A 15,461-nucleotide genomic window follows, 5' to 3' on the forward strand; every position below is an offset into this window, starting at 1 on the left:
TTCTGTCCTAAATTGGTTCTGACCTCCTGTTTACTCATAATTTGACTTCAGAAGCTGCTGAAAACTCTCCTATGCCGGGAAGGTGCAGAAAAGCACACAGTCCTTTCATCTTTTCAAATCTCTCTCCTTTTCTTCAGGGTTTGTAATGCCGACTTCATTTGAACTCACTCTAGGCATTTGAGGGGCTGGTCCTACGTGCTTGGAAATTTAAATTCTAAGAATGAAAATGGAAGCAAATTATTGTTGTTCCCGCTGTTCTTAAGACATCCTATAAAACAAGTTTACAACTACAGCACATAAGGGAGATATTAAAGTGTTGCAAAATTAGCTCTGTTCGTATTCTGTGGCAGTGATCCTCATTGGCTGCCTCGCAGGTCTCTTGTGGCTCCTAACAGCTAATCTTTCTTCATAACTTCGTAGTGGGACCACATTCAGTAACCTGGTCAAGCAGCCGGCTTAATGTGCATGACCAAGCTGCATACGCATTACACAACAGCTCGTTGTTTCAATGAATATTAATGTTTGAACGGTGGAGCTTGTTGCTCAATCTAAGCTGCCTGGCCAGGAAGTGAGTGAAGCTTTCAGGTGTCGTACATTAAGCTTGCTTTATGCAACCTAATGCCTTCTATGAAAGACACTATTTGTCATGATTAGTTCACGCCGTCTGTAAGTTCAAGTCAAAAAAGTTGAGATATTGTATCCACCTATCGATCTTCCGTCCAGTACAGAGACTCAGAGAGCCTGGAGACTGTCTCAGCAAGCATTCTGGAGATACCCTGGATTAGATGTTTAGAGGGACTTCTCTTACACAAAGAGGTATCTTATGACGCTTTTCCACTGCCAACAAGAACCAAGCTGTACCCAAGCCACACTGTGAAGAAATGGTTTCCATTGTAAATTATGTCAGCTGTGCCAGGTCCATACCCACACTGACATGACTCTGCTTATTAACAGGGCCGAAAACTGAGCCGGTTACATCATCGCTACCTGACTGGTTGAAATGCACAGAGATACCAGTGATCGGCGCTGATATGTGTGGATAATCGGAAGGATAATAGGGCAGGTTCTATATAATATTTATTAGTAGTAGGATCACACATTGCGATGTATTGATGTATTCCCCATAACTCAGAACTGAAATTTCCAACCTCCTACTTAAGAACGTACTATAGAACAGCCGAATGGAATGGATTTGTAATGCAAATTTACGAAAGCTATTTCGGCTAGCTTACATAACTCGCCGATTGTTACAGCTATGCTAGTTGAAATTAGCACATAATAAATCATGATGAATCCTGCATGAGCAGTAAATAGGCATCTCTTCCATTTTACGTCACTGTCGTCTTCCAAACCCAGCAACGCCTTTACTGAGCTGACCCTTCTACAGTGGAAAATTTCCGCAAGCTGAAATTGCGCCTTAACTGGAGTTTCTTTACAATACTGGTCGGGTACGGCCTGGTTCCTGTATGCCAGTGGAAATGCGTCATTAGAGTCACCTATCTTTGGACTGCAGGAGGAAATCAGAGTACCTGAAGGAAACCCCACCCCCAGCAGAAGGGGTAGGAACTAGACTCCTTGCCCTGGAAACAGGGGTCCACAATGCTACCCAGTGGTCTGCATGTCACCCTGAAATATCACGTTATTTGTTGTTATTATTATTATTACTATTATTATTATTATTTAGTGAAACTGCCAAAGTGCGTATGTCTGACAAAAAAAAGCACATTGCTATCAGCAGTAGAATTTTTCATTCATGTATTCTTAGGGATCCACATAATATATGAATGATTCAGTAGCAAGTTCCAGATATTTTGCAATTAGTTGACAAGATATTACTGGCAGATATAATTGTAGCTTAATTTATGCTTAAATATTTACTGTATTCTTGGATAAATGGTTAGAAGATGGATGAACAGATATTTACGGAGTATTTAGAAATGTGAAATTTTCATATGAAATTTTGGAAGCATTATAACCAGTTGTTTTGACCGGTATATGTGAAGAACCCTGTATATAAATCAACATGACTGGAAGTCCCCTAGAGGGGGGGTTTAATTCTCAACAGACAGGGAGGTTAGGGAAATGTTAAATCAAAAACAGGCATGCAATAATTCCTATCTATGAAAAACATTTGTAATTCAAAAGAGCTTTGAAACATAACTAGCGTTTTACATATTTGAAATTACAGTCTTTAGATTGTCACTGCTTCATGGTTCACAGACATGGAAATCAATGAAAACAGCCAGCATGAAATGAAAAAACTTTTCTTTTTTGTTTAGAAGAATCCTCATGTGCCCTAGTTAAATATGACAACTACAAGGCGAGGGGAGCACGATTAAAACCAACAAAGGCACTGAACTAAGTTATAGTATCTCCTGCGATAACACAGGACCACTGTAAGGGAAGAGAAGAGGGTTAAAAAAATACATGACTAGTAAGACCGAATCATGGACATCAAGAGGAAATTGGCAATGAGATGTACATAAAAAGATTTTGGCTGGAGATAAGCTGATGATGACCTCCTCCCTGAGTGCATAAAATTCTGTGTATAGTATTACATTTACAATAAAAATAACTGACATTCCAAAGTGCCTGATGTTAGGATTTCAGTGATATTTGTAGTTTTGTTGTAGCCCTATCAGATCTGGCCTCCTAATCATCCCCTGTATCTAATTGGTGAATTCTCTCCCGACCCTTCACCTCCTTAGCTACTGTGTAAAGAGCGTACTGGCGCTGCGTCATCCAGGTGGGTGTTACACGGTGGTGGTGGTTAAAGTGTCTCCCCATTGGTTCTGTAAAGTGCCTTGGGTGTCTTGAAAAGCTCTATATAAATGTAACTTTCATTCATTTATCAGTTACGAAATGCAGTTACCAAAATTATATATAATAGTATATATAATAGGATATAGTAATATAAATTTCAAATATTACTATAAGCTCTGTGTTTACATCAAGCACTGTGCTACGCACGTTCACTAATGACTGTGAAAAACATGCTATTTTGGCTCATCAAAGAGACAGAAGTAATGGGTCAATTACCACCCTGTGCTTTGAAAGCTTGAACAGAGAGACTTGTTTGATAAAATAATAGAGGTCGCATTTCTGGCTGTTATATCACACACAATGGGGGGCAGATGCATGATTTCGAAATGATACAATCTGATCTGGTTACCCGGCTGGACTTTTCTCATAAGGTCTGCGATCTGGTACTCATGACCTCTTCTGTAGGTTGGTTAGATTTTGAACTCTGATCTCACTGCTTAGTTTAATTTTGAGTAGAATTCGGGATGACTTCACAATTCGGAGAGAGAGGTTTGCTTTTATAGATAAGATGGCGGGGATGGACGCTCGGCTGATTGGTTCTTGTTTGTCTGTTCCTGCTGAGATAATCTGATGTGCTGCAATACATTCTGTCCCTCTGATAAATCATGTGATAAATGGTTCTCACCGTTGTGATGCCTCTACCTGCTTCTGAGGACAGTAGCATCTGAAATGCCAGATATTTCCATTAATTTCTATCATTTGGAAGCCAACAAACTGCAAATAATCAAATTATTAAATCTGTCAAATTATTTTTATGTAAATGGCTGGATTTTTCTCCCACTCATCCAGTCACACAGGCTAACCCACCCCCAGTTTTATGTTGGGTGTATAATTTGATACACTGGAGCGAAACTGATTCTGTGGTCATTTTGCTTTCTCTCCACCGTTAGATGAGTCAGCTGTGACATTGTCCCTGGTCGCTCCAGTTTGTCACATCAGATGTCTGTGCCTCATTAAAATTCAGCCGTTCCTGTCCACATTCGCTAATGAATATGAAATAATTAACAGCATTACGCAGAACACGCCCGTTTGGGCTTTAAAGGGCACTTGACAATATTTAAGTTTACTTGATTGTTTCTTATAATTAGCATCCTTTAGAAGTATCTGGAGTTTGTGAACTGTAGTGGTTAATTAAATTAAAGAACCTTCCCTTAACAGCACTCCAAATACTACAATAATATACTATTCAAACTCACCCCTTAAATTAATTATCCATTGTTGAATAGAGGCATACTGCCACAGACCCTCTATTTTATTTCACCTGTACGATATTCTGTTTTTTTTATTTATATATATATATATATATATATATATATATATATATATATATATATATATATATATATATATATATATATGAAACGTTTTAGACAAAACATGTTAAAAACCCCATTTCTAACTGATACACTCATAACGCAAATTACAGGGTTCTGAAACCACTCGTAAATTTGTGAGTAAATATTACCAACATTTACAGGGTATTACTGAAGTGCAGCCTTTGATGACACACTGCAGCTGTTCTGGATAGAGATGTTTGCCAGTCCAGCGACGTTAATCCCCAAAGTTGTTGACGGACTTGCCATTTCGCACTGTTTATCTAATTATGTTGACCTGTGTTCACATAAGAGAGCCAAATGAACTGATTCTCGGTTCAAGTGGAACTTCAAGTCCCGGGATGTGCCCATAAGACATGGCTGAGTAGCATCCAAGCAGGTGAACACACATACAGTCAGAACAGAGCTTTGTTTGAATATCTAAAATGTTTTACATTGCATAAGCTATATTGACTTGTGGATCAGAAAACCAAACGCATTGTTGTAATGTACTGCGATGTACCGCCTGAGCGTAAAAGCCCATAGTGCAGAGTGTTTTATTGGCTCTGTCTTCTGGTGCCTTGGGTAAAACCCTGGAAATTTCCTTCTCAGGGCACTTCACAGTCACTCTGTATCTATGAATCTTCCATAATCAGTCATCCAGTACAGGGTGGCGCTAAAGCATGGAGCCTATCACAGGGTACAGGAGAAGAAGCATTCTGGACAGGATGCTGTTTCTTTGTGGAGTGTTGCAGATCACATACACACCCCTGAAAATGTATCGTGCCCTGATCCACCGTCTTTAGATGCTTTAAAAGCTTTAAAAGCTGGAAGACAGGGGTACGACGTGCAAACGCAAGAGGGACGTGCAACCTCCACGTGTGCTGTGGAGCTGGAGATGGGATTCAAATCTCTATCCACAGAGAGGCGAACCTCAGTGTTACCCACAATGCCGCGGTGCCACCGCTAAAGTATTAGCATTCTGTGATGCTGCCGAGAGGACAGCAGATGTCGCGGTGACCGGAGGTGCGGATGGCACATTTAATTAGACAGCCACCATATTGTAGTGAGTGAATGAGTCAGCCGAGGCCACGACACACTTAGCTGTAAACCTGGACATGATTCTGATTGAATCCCAATTCTCTGATTCCACCACAATGTAATGGCAGCCATCTGTAAAATGTCTAAGCACATCAGAGGGTGCAGATCAACTGTCCTTGGGTTTTGGAATGATGTCAGTGCTGCATCACATTAAATCATATTTTGCAGCATTTTATCGAAAGATTCTCTATATTAACAAAATGCTGTTGTTATTGTGCTGACAGGTGATAACAGTGATGTGGGGTTATGGACTGGCTTGCTAGACCGCTCTTCTGATGGACAGTTGGTAGGTGTCCCCTTATCTGTGCATTGTTTTCTTCCTGTTGTGACTGCATTTGTGATTGGCTGGCAGTAGAATAGCCAGGAAGTGACACAGCCCAGCCGCTGTCTGCTAGCATGGTGACTCGGGCGGGTCATTTAATTTCCTCCTCGCTAACATTTTTGGCACCGGCTCGGTCGGGCAGGATGCCGAGAGCATGATTACAGGCCCAAGCCGCCACAGGGCTGGAACTCTTACATCTGAGCATTTAAGCTATTAGCAATAATATATACACCAGTGGCCAGAATTGTGGAAACACTTCCAATTTCCAGAGGCTGCAAAACTTTATTCCTGTTACTCCAGTTACTTATAAAATCCCCAAGTGTATGATATTTGTAACATTCTTTGATTGTTTAGAAACATTATTGCCAGTATTCATCTAGTAAGTTTTAAACCGTAATGCCAAAAATGACTAGGCATTTCCACAGTTTTGACCACTAGTGTACATACATACAGAAAGCAGAAATTATAGCAGAAAGACAGCATGGAATGGAGTTAAATCACTATTAGATACATGGATGACGCAGGATGTCACATTATGCTGAGTGCCACTTAGCAGTACATGTGAGCTATCATTTTTATTATTATAATTATTATTATTTCATTTAGCAGATGCTTTTATCTGAAGTGAGGTGCAACTGAGAAAGTAGGGTCAGTCATTCCCCGTAGCAACTAGGGTTTGGTTTTTGCTCAAGTGTCAGACGTTGGAATAACTCTGTGATCCGTGGCCTTTGCACCTGCAACATTCTGATCATGGACACAGAGCCCCACGCTGCCCCAGTAAGAGAAGCCTGACCATTAGCATCAGGGTCCTGCTCCTCTCTTGGTTTATCAGCTGAATCTTTTACCTAGATACCTGATGCTGATTTGTAATGATTATTTTACTTGTGGGTCTTTTCCAAAATCTTCCTCCAGGTGATTGGTATTCCCATTCAATAGACTAACTGCTGACCAGATGCTGCAAATGTTATTTCCCTGAGGATATGGTGATGGATAAATGAACAGATTCCAAGACTAATGGTCGGCAGGAATATTAACGATGAGGTCGTTCCATTTTTTTTGTACAACAAGAGGGCGGAACTTTCCAATAGATAGAATAGGGTGAGATTTCCCAAAAAATCCACATCTTTATAATGATATACTGTTATACCCCTGAGACCATTCAAAAGACCCAATACACATAAGTGCGACATTTGTGTTCATGTAAATCAATGCTTCTCATGTACAGATGTGGTCTGGCAACAAAAAGGAAGCTGGAAATTTGCTGCTGACTGGGGGGTAGGCGGTATATTACGCTGATCGCAGTCAACCGGTTGGTTGTCTCCTGCAATCCTGAAATTTGCTGAGATCGACTGACAGGTTGGGCCCCCCTGGTAGATCATACCGGGGAAAAATTCCCAAACTTCCCGGCGGCTAGTGTGCGCCTGCTCACATATAAGCTTTCCGTGTGGAATTTGCGTGATTTTAGCGAGTAGAAATATGACCAAGAGATAAGGGTGTGAGGAAAAGATGGATTTATGAGCAGAAGGTACACAGGAGCCTGCAGGCCACGTTTGCTCGGGGGGGGGTGGGGGTGGGGGGGGGGGGTTGAGACTGGTCCAGCAGGTATGCCGGAGTGAGTGACTGAGCCCAGTCTCATCAGAGCTGACTTGACAATTTCCCCCGGAGGTGAAAAACAGCATAAAGCAAAACGGAGTCCAGGATCTCAGTTTCATGTGGGTTAAGCAGCCTTACAAAAATAATAATAATAAACACATCTCTTTTTCCCTCTACCCATATAACAAGATAAAAAAAACGTTATTTCAAAGGTGTCCTTAAGAAGTTCCAGGAACATTTTTTTTCGAATGTTCTCCAATGTCCTCATACATGCCTCGCTAGCGATGTCGTCCTTATTCTGTAAGGGATAATGGATATTTTCTAAATGGACAACCTTCTGAATTGAAACTGCCCGAAAATGAAATTGAAGTCGCACTGAGTTATTCCTCTCACCCTAATATGGCATGACCTTTTCGCTGGTGTGCATAAAATATGGTAAAAGGACAGCATTTGGGTTTGGCTCAGGCTAACTGGCTAGTAAATATTGCCTTGCGAGCCTGTTCACTTTTCTAAGGATTTTAAATTATGCGTTGTTTGACAGTATACCGGGATGTATTGCTTTATATTGAAATGCATTTCTGCATTCACATTCGAAACCCCCCTATAGCATATTTCTAACAAAGCACTGTACCACCTTACACCTCGTTGAAATCCCTGAACCTGGCAATTGGCATAGAATGAAAACGTGTTACATATCCTCAGGCGTAGGTGGTCAGGAGACAACGGAGAAAATATCCAGCACCAAATATTTGTTGATAATACCATTATAAATTATATTCACTTTCTTACAGGAAATCTGTAAAATGGTGACTCTGGTCATTATACATTGGAAGACAATTTACCGTAATAATTGATATTCTATCCGCAGTTTGGCTGTTCGTTGAACTGTCTGTCACCAGTAATTTTACTGAATAATGTAGGAAATAAATCATCCTTGGTGTTATTAATAGGCTCATTGTTTGTGCTGCTTCTGACTATGTTGGGAAATGAATTGTGTTTTGCGTTTTTTTTTTTGCAAATAAAAATTTTGATTTGAGTAGATCGTATATGGGTTCAGGGTCCGGTGGTGTATTTGAGAACAAAAGATACTGAACTGTAATTGTGTTCGCTCTATAAACAGGTAAAAGTGAAAAGTGCTGTTTGACAAAGACGCATGCAACTTTGCAACGTTGAGCTCCTCGGTCTTTATTAGCAGATAAACAGACTTTCTCCAATATTTTTTTCCCACATTTGCCTCTGTAAAAACAAAAACAACAATTTTCACAAAGCGAGATGCTTGAAAATGAGATGTGGCTGACGGCTCCGTACCGGTTAATGGCTGGCTTTGCGGGTAGGTTCGTTAGTAAAGACTGTACAGATCATTATCGCATCGCTGACAGCAACAGTAAGTCATCACATTTCATATCCCCGTTTGCTTCCAATATTAGTTGTATAAGCAAGACATACTACACAGTGTCTATCACAGATATATTATCGATTGAAAATGCTTTTCATAAACTTCATAAATGTACAGAGGGGGATGGGAAGGAATCTGAGGACTGTTTCTGTAGCCAACACCACTTGTGTTAAGCAGCTGAGGCAAACACAAAGGAAATGGAGACTTAACGTTGTACTGGTTGATTGTCTGGAAATCTAAAACATAACAGGTCTAGTCACAAGACAAGAATTTATATAAAAATATACATTTTAAAAATAACTTTCAAAGCACTAAACATATTTCCACAGGCTACAAACTGTACAAATCTGCAAAAATATTTGAAGACCAGGTTCTTTATTCTGACGTTTGATCACTTTTGTAGATCCCATCACTGATATCCTGGTCAAATTGTCCAACCACATCATTTCAGTCAAACTAATTAGTGAACTTATACCGGATATCGATAGCAACATGTAATGAAAGATTTCTTTGAGAGATATATATATATATATATTCCCCAAAGTGTTTTGAAAATATTACTTCTTTTCTTAGTTCTGTTAAGTTAGTTAAATACAGGGTTAGCCATATTTAAGCCACCACTTACTAATACAGCTCTGGAAAATAATGAGACCATTCCATATTTAAAAAAAAAAATGCATTTTAAAATGCTGGTTAAATCCTGGATCCTGGTTCTGCTGGCAGAAGGTTGCACTGAGCGGCAGGTTGCTTCCAGGCTCAGGTTTTCTAAGGCAGCAGTACAGAAGAACAAGGTGAAACAGGAGACACTGGGAATGACCAAAAACCAGCCAGGTAGAGGGCAGAAGCAAATTTCTTTTCTTGTGGTAGAGATGACCGTCAGCTAATCATACAGTTTCTCCTGAATCGGAGGATGACATTAAGTGACCTTCTACAGGTAATAAATATCAGTTTTTTTTTTCCCTTACGGGGACCGGTTTCCTGATCCCCGTAAGAGAAAACTCAATTTTATAAAAAAAAATCAGTAACTACTTTGAAAAAAACTAAAAATGCAAAAACTCATGCATTTTGCTTGGTTACTTATGGTTATGGTTAGGGCAGGGTGGGGGTTAAGGTGGTCATGTGGTATTTGTGTGTGTGTATGTGTATGTGTGTGTTTGTGTTTCCTTTGCATGTGAATGATTATCGAACCAAAAACTGACTTTGAATCTCTGTGTAAATGAATGCTTCATACGGTATATTACTGCAATACTGCAATGATTATATCAAATGGCATTTTATCTGAGTACTAGACACAGAAGTAGAAATGCATGGCATTTGTAGTTTGGATGTTTTTAAAGAATCCTGCAATCTTAACCAGAATAAGTGATGATGGATGGATGGATGGATGGATGGATGGATGGATGGACGGATGGATGTTTCTGTGGAATGCCTGTATTTTTTCTTGGGTAAAATAGCCAAGGATTTTACGTAAGAATACCCCTAGTCACACATCTAATTAAATATTTCACTTAGAGTAAGTGTGAAACACTGACAGGTTCTGTCCTCTTTAAATATGAACAATTTGATTTTAAGAACAATGTTGTGTTTTCGGTGAACATCCAGAAATGACACTGGACGGGCAAGGGTCCTTTGTTTAGCCTTGCCCCTGTAGCTAGTAATGGTAAACAGATTCAGCAGAAGCACCAAAAATATCACTGTTATGCTGTTAGAAGTGTCAACAGAGCAGAGTCTGACCCACAAAGGTGGTCGTACCGGGCAGTCTGCCTGTAGGTGGGGTTTGTGTTCATTAAGCTGCCATCTGAATCACTTTCATTCCTCTCCACATGCTGTCAGCTACCAGATGGATTAAAAATATAGGCTTATATATATAGACACGGTGCTAAGGCGTTTTGTATTCATTAAGCGTTCACTTAGGGCGTGTGGTATTTAATCGCTAACTCATAGAACCTTCAGTTATTTTTCCATCTAGTGTTTCGAACCACGTCAGTCAATTTGGAAAAGAAACATAACATGATGGAAGCATCTAAGTGTCACATACATTGGGCCAACAGTGGTGTTTTTACTGGGATTCTCTTATCCGGCATAACTCTGCTTATAATTAATGTCTACATGGCAGTCTAATTTTAACTAGTTAACCCTCCCCTGGAGCATAGTAAATGGGAGAGTTAATTAATGCAACCGATTGATTGGTTGGTTGGTTGATGAAAATGGAAAATGTGTCTTAGTCAACAATCAGTAGACAAAAAAAAACTTTAACTTCATTAACATTCAGATGTAACTGCTTTGAGACACTATGTCGGTCTTCCACTGCTATCAAACTTTTGGTACTTCGAAACAGTACCGAAGTCCATGGTATTCTTTGTGTTAGTCTCAGCTGGTACTGGCCCAGAATGACATCATCAGTGACTGGTGCCATTTTTGTTATTATGGTCTTTCATTTTTCTATGGCCTACAATAATCCTGCTTGAATATTGTAATATTCAAGCAGCACTTTTTTGCGTTATGCATGTGTCCTATTTCTTCCATACAGTTGGCTATTTTAGCAAATGATTTTCTATTCTTGTCATGCCATCCAGATCTCCTGTGAATCCATTCTTCCAAACAGATCACAGTTTAAGCACGGGTCTCCTCCTTGGGTGTCCATACATCCGTTATCATTACTTATCTTTTTTCTTTGTTAATCATTGTTTTCCGGCTGGATCTACTTTGCGTATTCTTACAATAAACACGTTCGCTAGTCTCGCCCAAAAGTAATAAACAAGGTCCTCTGCCACGTTGGTACTTTGGGACTGGTACTATAACTGGGTTGGAAATTAATGGAAAAAACGGCAATACCTCTTTTTTAGTACCAAAAGTTTGGTACCCCGCCCTTAGCCAGGTCAGTGGCAGCATTGATCTATGTAGATATTTTATTGTATTTTTAAGGTATTACATGTTATAGTTACATTATACTTATTTATCTAAAGATTCGTCTTTGTGACAATGTTTTTGCTTTGTAATAATGAATGGACTAAAATTTATTTAATCCAAACTCACGCCTCCGTGTGATCACCCTTCTGTTTTAAAAAAGGGATTACTGCTTCGTGTTTGGGAAGATATGGCCTTTGCAAATCCACTGGGACAAAGAGAAAAGCCAACTGAAAGGAAGTCCCTGCACACGCATTGTAATGTGAAAGCTGCAGTCTCTAACTTCATCATCCCACCAAACAAGATTTTATATATTGCAGTTATATATTATTTATCCTGTTTCCGAAATTTTCCGGAATTTGGTAAAGGTTACTATTTGAATATCAGGATTATTAAAAATAAAAAAGATTTTTTAATGCATAATAACTAATATGCATCCATTTTTTTGAACACTGTACACTTTAGTTGGAACTGTAGTTCCTATACTCTAAGCAAAACAGGCTGTAATCCACTGCAAACTTATATCTAAAAGGCCTACTTGCATGAAGCTCATATGCAACAAATATCATCGAGATATCATTGAAATCTTCTGTAGTTTTTGTAGACTTTTTAGTCTATAATTCAAGTGGTGTTAAGCTATAACTATTACATTAACAATTCATTCGACTGGAAAAATACACTGCAGCCATTCAAACTCAATCATGTTGTTCTTTTTTGCCTTTAGGTTTCAGAAATACTTAGGAATCTTTACAAAGAATAATAAATCTCAGATGACAAATGGTGAACATGTGAATATACATCACAGCTTAGCTTATTTAGAAATTAAGTGTCAGCCAAAAGAAAACAACTCGTACCAAAAAAATGCAAGAAAACATACAAGCACAAATGTCTTCATTCATTAAACCACAACAATAACATTTCGGAAAACAAAATTCCAAAGAAAATGCAAAAACTGAACTGTAGTCTCAAACGAATAACAAACGCCTATTCAATATAAATGTACAGCTAACTCATTCTTCTGCTGTTTTGTTTATTTGGATTTTATGTATTTTTTTAATCAGTAGTCTTTTTTTAAAATCTAAAACGTCCCTCAAAATCTTTCTTTCTGCTGCCATGCCCCTTACGTGACAGGAAAACTGTGTCCACAGCTGCGTTGACACAATGAAACAGCAAAAAGGCTTCGTGAAATAGACGACAATCGTTAGAGAGCAACGTAATTGGCGCTAAAAAGAATATCATTTAATGTATGCTGAGTGATCAGGTCAAAGACCCGAGAGTTTAGGCACCAGAGAAGGCGACCTCCTCATCAACGGAAAGCAGCGCGATCCATCATGCCGCGATTCCTTCCGTGTTTGGCTCAGTACCGACAAACGACTTCCCAGTCTAGCGATCGTCACGCACTTTGGTATCTGCATGGCAGTAGCACTGGTGCATGATCAGCCCACGAGGGTCTGGGACTAGCAGCTAAAGATAGGCTACACTTAGCATGTAGCCCCTATTTTGGAAAGCAGCAGCAATGTAATGAAGCGTTAAGTTAATCTCCCCTGGGCCGAGGAGTCACAGGCGGGGGACACCTAACATAACAGCTCGGGTGGAGAAATGGGCCTTTTCGTTAGCGATGTGGGGCTTCGCCAGAGCCACGTTCCTTCTTCGTCGTCGTCATCTTCTTCCCAGGCACGACCATCCCTGTCAGGCATACGTCTCCCCAGTTTTGAGCGCCACCAGCTCCGAGTCCTCCGAGTGTCTCCCGTTCAAGTGTTCGCTGGTGCAGTCGTGGTGGAACACGAAGGCAGGCATCTCGGTGATGGAGGTGGCGGTGTAGGAGGTGGAGCGCATGGAGCAGTGCTCGCGCCGACGCTGGCCCCACTGCGCCTTGTACTGCATCCACTGCCTTTTCAGCACGGCCTGCACCTGAAACACACGCTAGCGCATGACGCGAACAGAAACACAAGCACGCCCGGCCTTGACAAGAAACAAAGGGGATGCGTACAATGGGATGTCGAAAGACACTTTGAAACCATTCTGGGAAAAGTTAATCACTGGAAGAGGCGTTCTAAGGCATCAACCACTGACCGCCTCTTTTTTTGGCCGACTGTGGGCAGCAGGGCTTGGAAAGGACAGAGATCCTTCAGCCGTGCCTGGAGGGAACTGAGGTAAACTCTGAAGATCATGAAGAGGAATGTGCCACCCACATCCATCAGCCTCCGCGTTAGTCTTTGTGGGAGCTGTCAGCTTCACGTCAGAAGACTAGATGACAATCGCATTTAGTTCCCTACAGCACTTTGTCAAAACGCACCTCAGCTGCACACCTTGGGTCCTGTTGGACACGGATGATTGATTGCCATTTGATTTCCAGCTGAATCGCCAATTGTTTAACCATCCAGTTAGATAAATCATTGGAATTACTTGCTCCTGTGATATATTGACATCCTATGCAGGGTACATACTGCCTTACTGGCCGGATAGGCTCCATGTGTCAGCAGCCCTGCTTGTATAAGTGACAACTGAAGATGGAGGGATGTAGGATTCATTCACTGAAGGTGGTGCTGGTCAACCCATTAGGTGACACAGGTGGCTGCCTAGGGCACCATCTTCTGGGGGAGTGCCGATTTAGCAAACCGCTGAAAGGGTGGCAGCGGTGGGGGCACAAGGTCAAGCTTGCCTTGGGTGCCATGTGGGCCTTGATTTGGGGATTGTGGGGTTTTATCGAACGTAGGATTTATTTTAATTGAATTAGCTAGCTGACGTTCCTATTTAGAATGAATGGTAGGGTCAGTATAGCAGCGCCTGATGTGATTCCATGGGCTGAAACACAACGCACTGCACAGCCGGTATTATTAGCATTACGCTCATAGCCATATTGGTTTCTTAATATGGGAGAAATTTCGCATGTGTATGTAAGCAGGAAAATGTTAAACATAGGATGCAGCAAATTATTTTAAGAGGAATTAATAGGATTGAAAATTGTCAGCAGACTATTTGTAATAATTTAATTTTCCCCATCTGTTACACATAGAACAAGTATGTTTTTAGTCTTATTTCGTAGCGACTGGCAAATGTAACTGCAAAAATATTACATTATTAAAACTAATGAGAATGGTATTCATTTAATTTGACTGAAGGGAACTGAGTATGCTTGATACGGTTGCATTTTCAAATGAGATGATTTATTTCAGAACATCTCCGAGGGGCACCCTGCGCTTTGTCCTGAATGGTTCATCGACGTGGCGTGTTACCGTAGCCAGAAGAGGAGGAAATCGGGCAGAGAGCCATTGAGAGTGGGGGGGGGGGGGGGGGGGGGGAATGCAGAAATACCAACAAACACAGGATGAATCATTATCATTCCCATGAATATCAATTATTGCATGGTAGTGCCTCTTCTATCTCTTGCATGCTGGATCTGTCCTGAAGACACACCCAGCTTATTTGTGCTATGCCCTGATGGTGACAGGCACTGACAGCTCATGCATGAGCTAATATCTGACCTATTTTCAAACCCATAACAATTTTCTACACATAAAACATAATATATCTTAGGCCTGTAAAAGCTGGTAATTCACAATTTTCTGTGCCACATGCTCAGTACTCCAACGTGTCTCATTTCCGCTGCAGCGCTGTTCGGGGTCTCTCGTGCTGAAAGGCCGGGCTATTAACCTTCATCTCCTACTGTCACGTGATGGGCTGCTACCTGTCATCGCTCACGCACACTTAGGAAGCCCAAGACGCCCCTGCTGTTTAATCGCTTTTCTTTTTTCAGCCCGGGAGCCGACTATAAGGAAACCGCCCTGCTCTTGTAATATTTAACGTGCTGATTTAACATTTAACGAGGCTGGACTCAGCCTCTCCTGCCAGCCACCAAAGGGAGCGTCTGAGAAGCAAGAGTCATACAGTGCAGAGTTACATCTTTCTCTCAAGCCTGCGTACAGTAGCTGCCAAAGTAGTAAATAATCACGGCCGGGTCCCAATGATCATTCGATAATCGCACATTTAAAGAGAGCTCCTGCTG

General features: G+C 40.8%; 1 protein-coding gene across 3 annotated transcripts in view; it reads right to left on the reverse strand.

Annotated features, from left to right (window-relative positions):
• Nucleotides 1-8,321: 8,321 nt before the first annotated feature.
• calcr (calcitonin receptor) overlaps nucleotides 8,322-15,461 on the reverse strand; it is a 43,258-nt gene continuing 36,118 nt past the window's right edge. For all 3 annotated transcript variants that reach the window (XM_048994120.1, XM_048994122.1, XM_048994123.1), the window contains one exon: nucleotides 8,322-13,366. In XM_048994120.1, the coding sequence (XP_048850077.1) occupies nucleotides 13,145-13,366 (222 nt within the window). In that variant the 3' untranslated portion in view covers nucleotides 8,322-13,144. The remainder of the gene's footprint in view (nucleotides 13,367-15,461) is intronic.

This window comes from Brienomyrus brachyistius, chromosome 23, assembly GCF_023856365.1.
Source record: "Brienomyrus brachyistius isolate T26 chromosome 23, BBRACH_0.4, whole genome shotgun sequence".
In the NCBI taxonomy this organism is placed as follows: Eukaryota; Metazoa; Chordata; class Actinopteri; order Osteoglossiformes; family Mormyridae; genus Brienomyrus; species Brienomyrus brachyistius.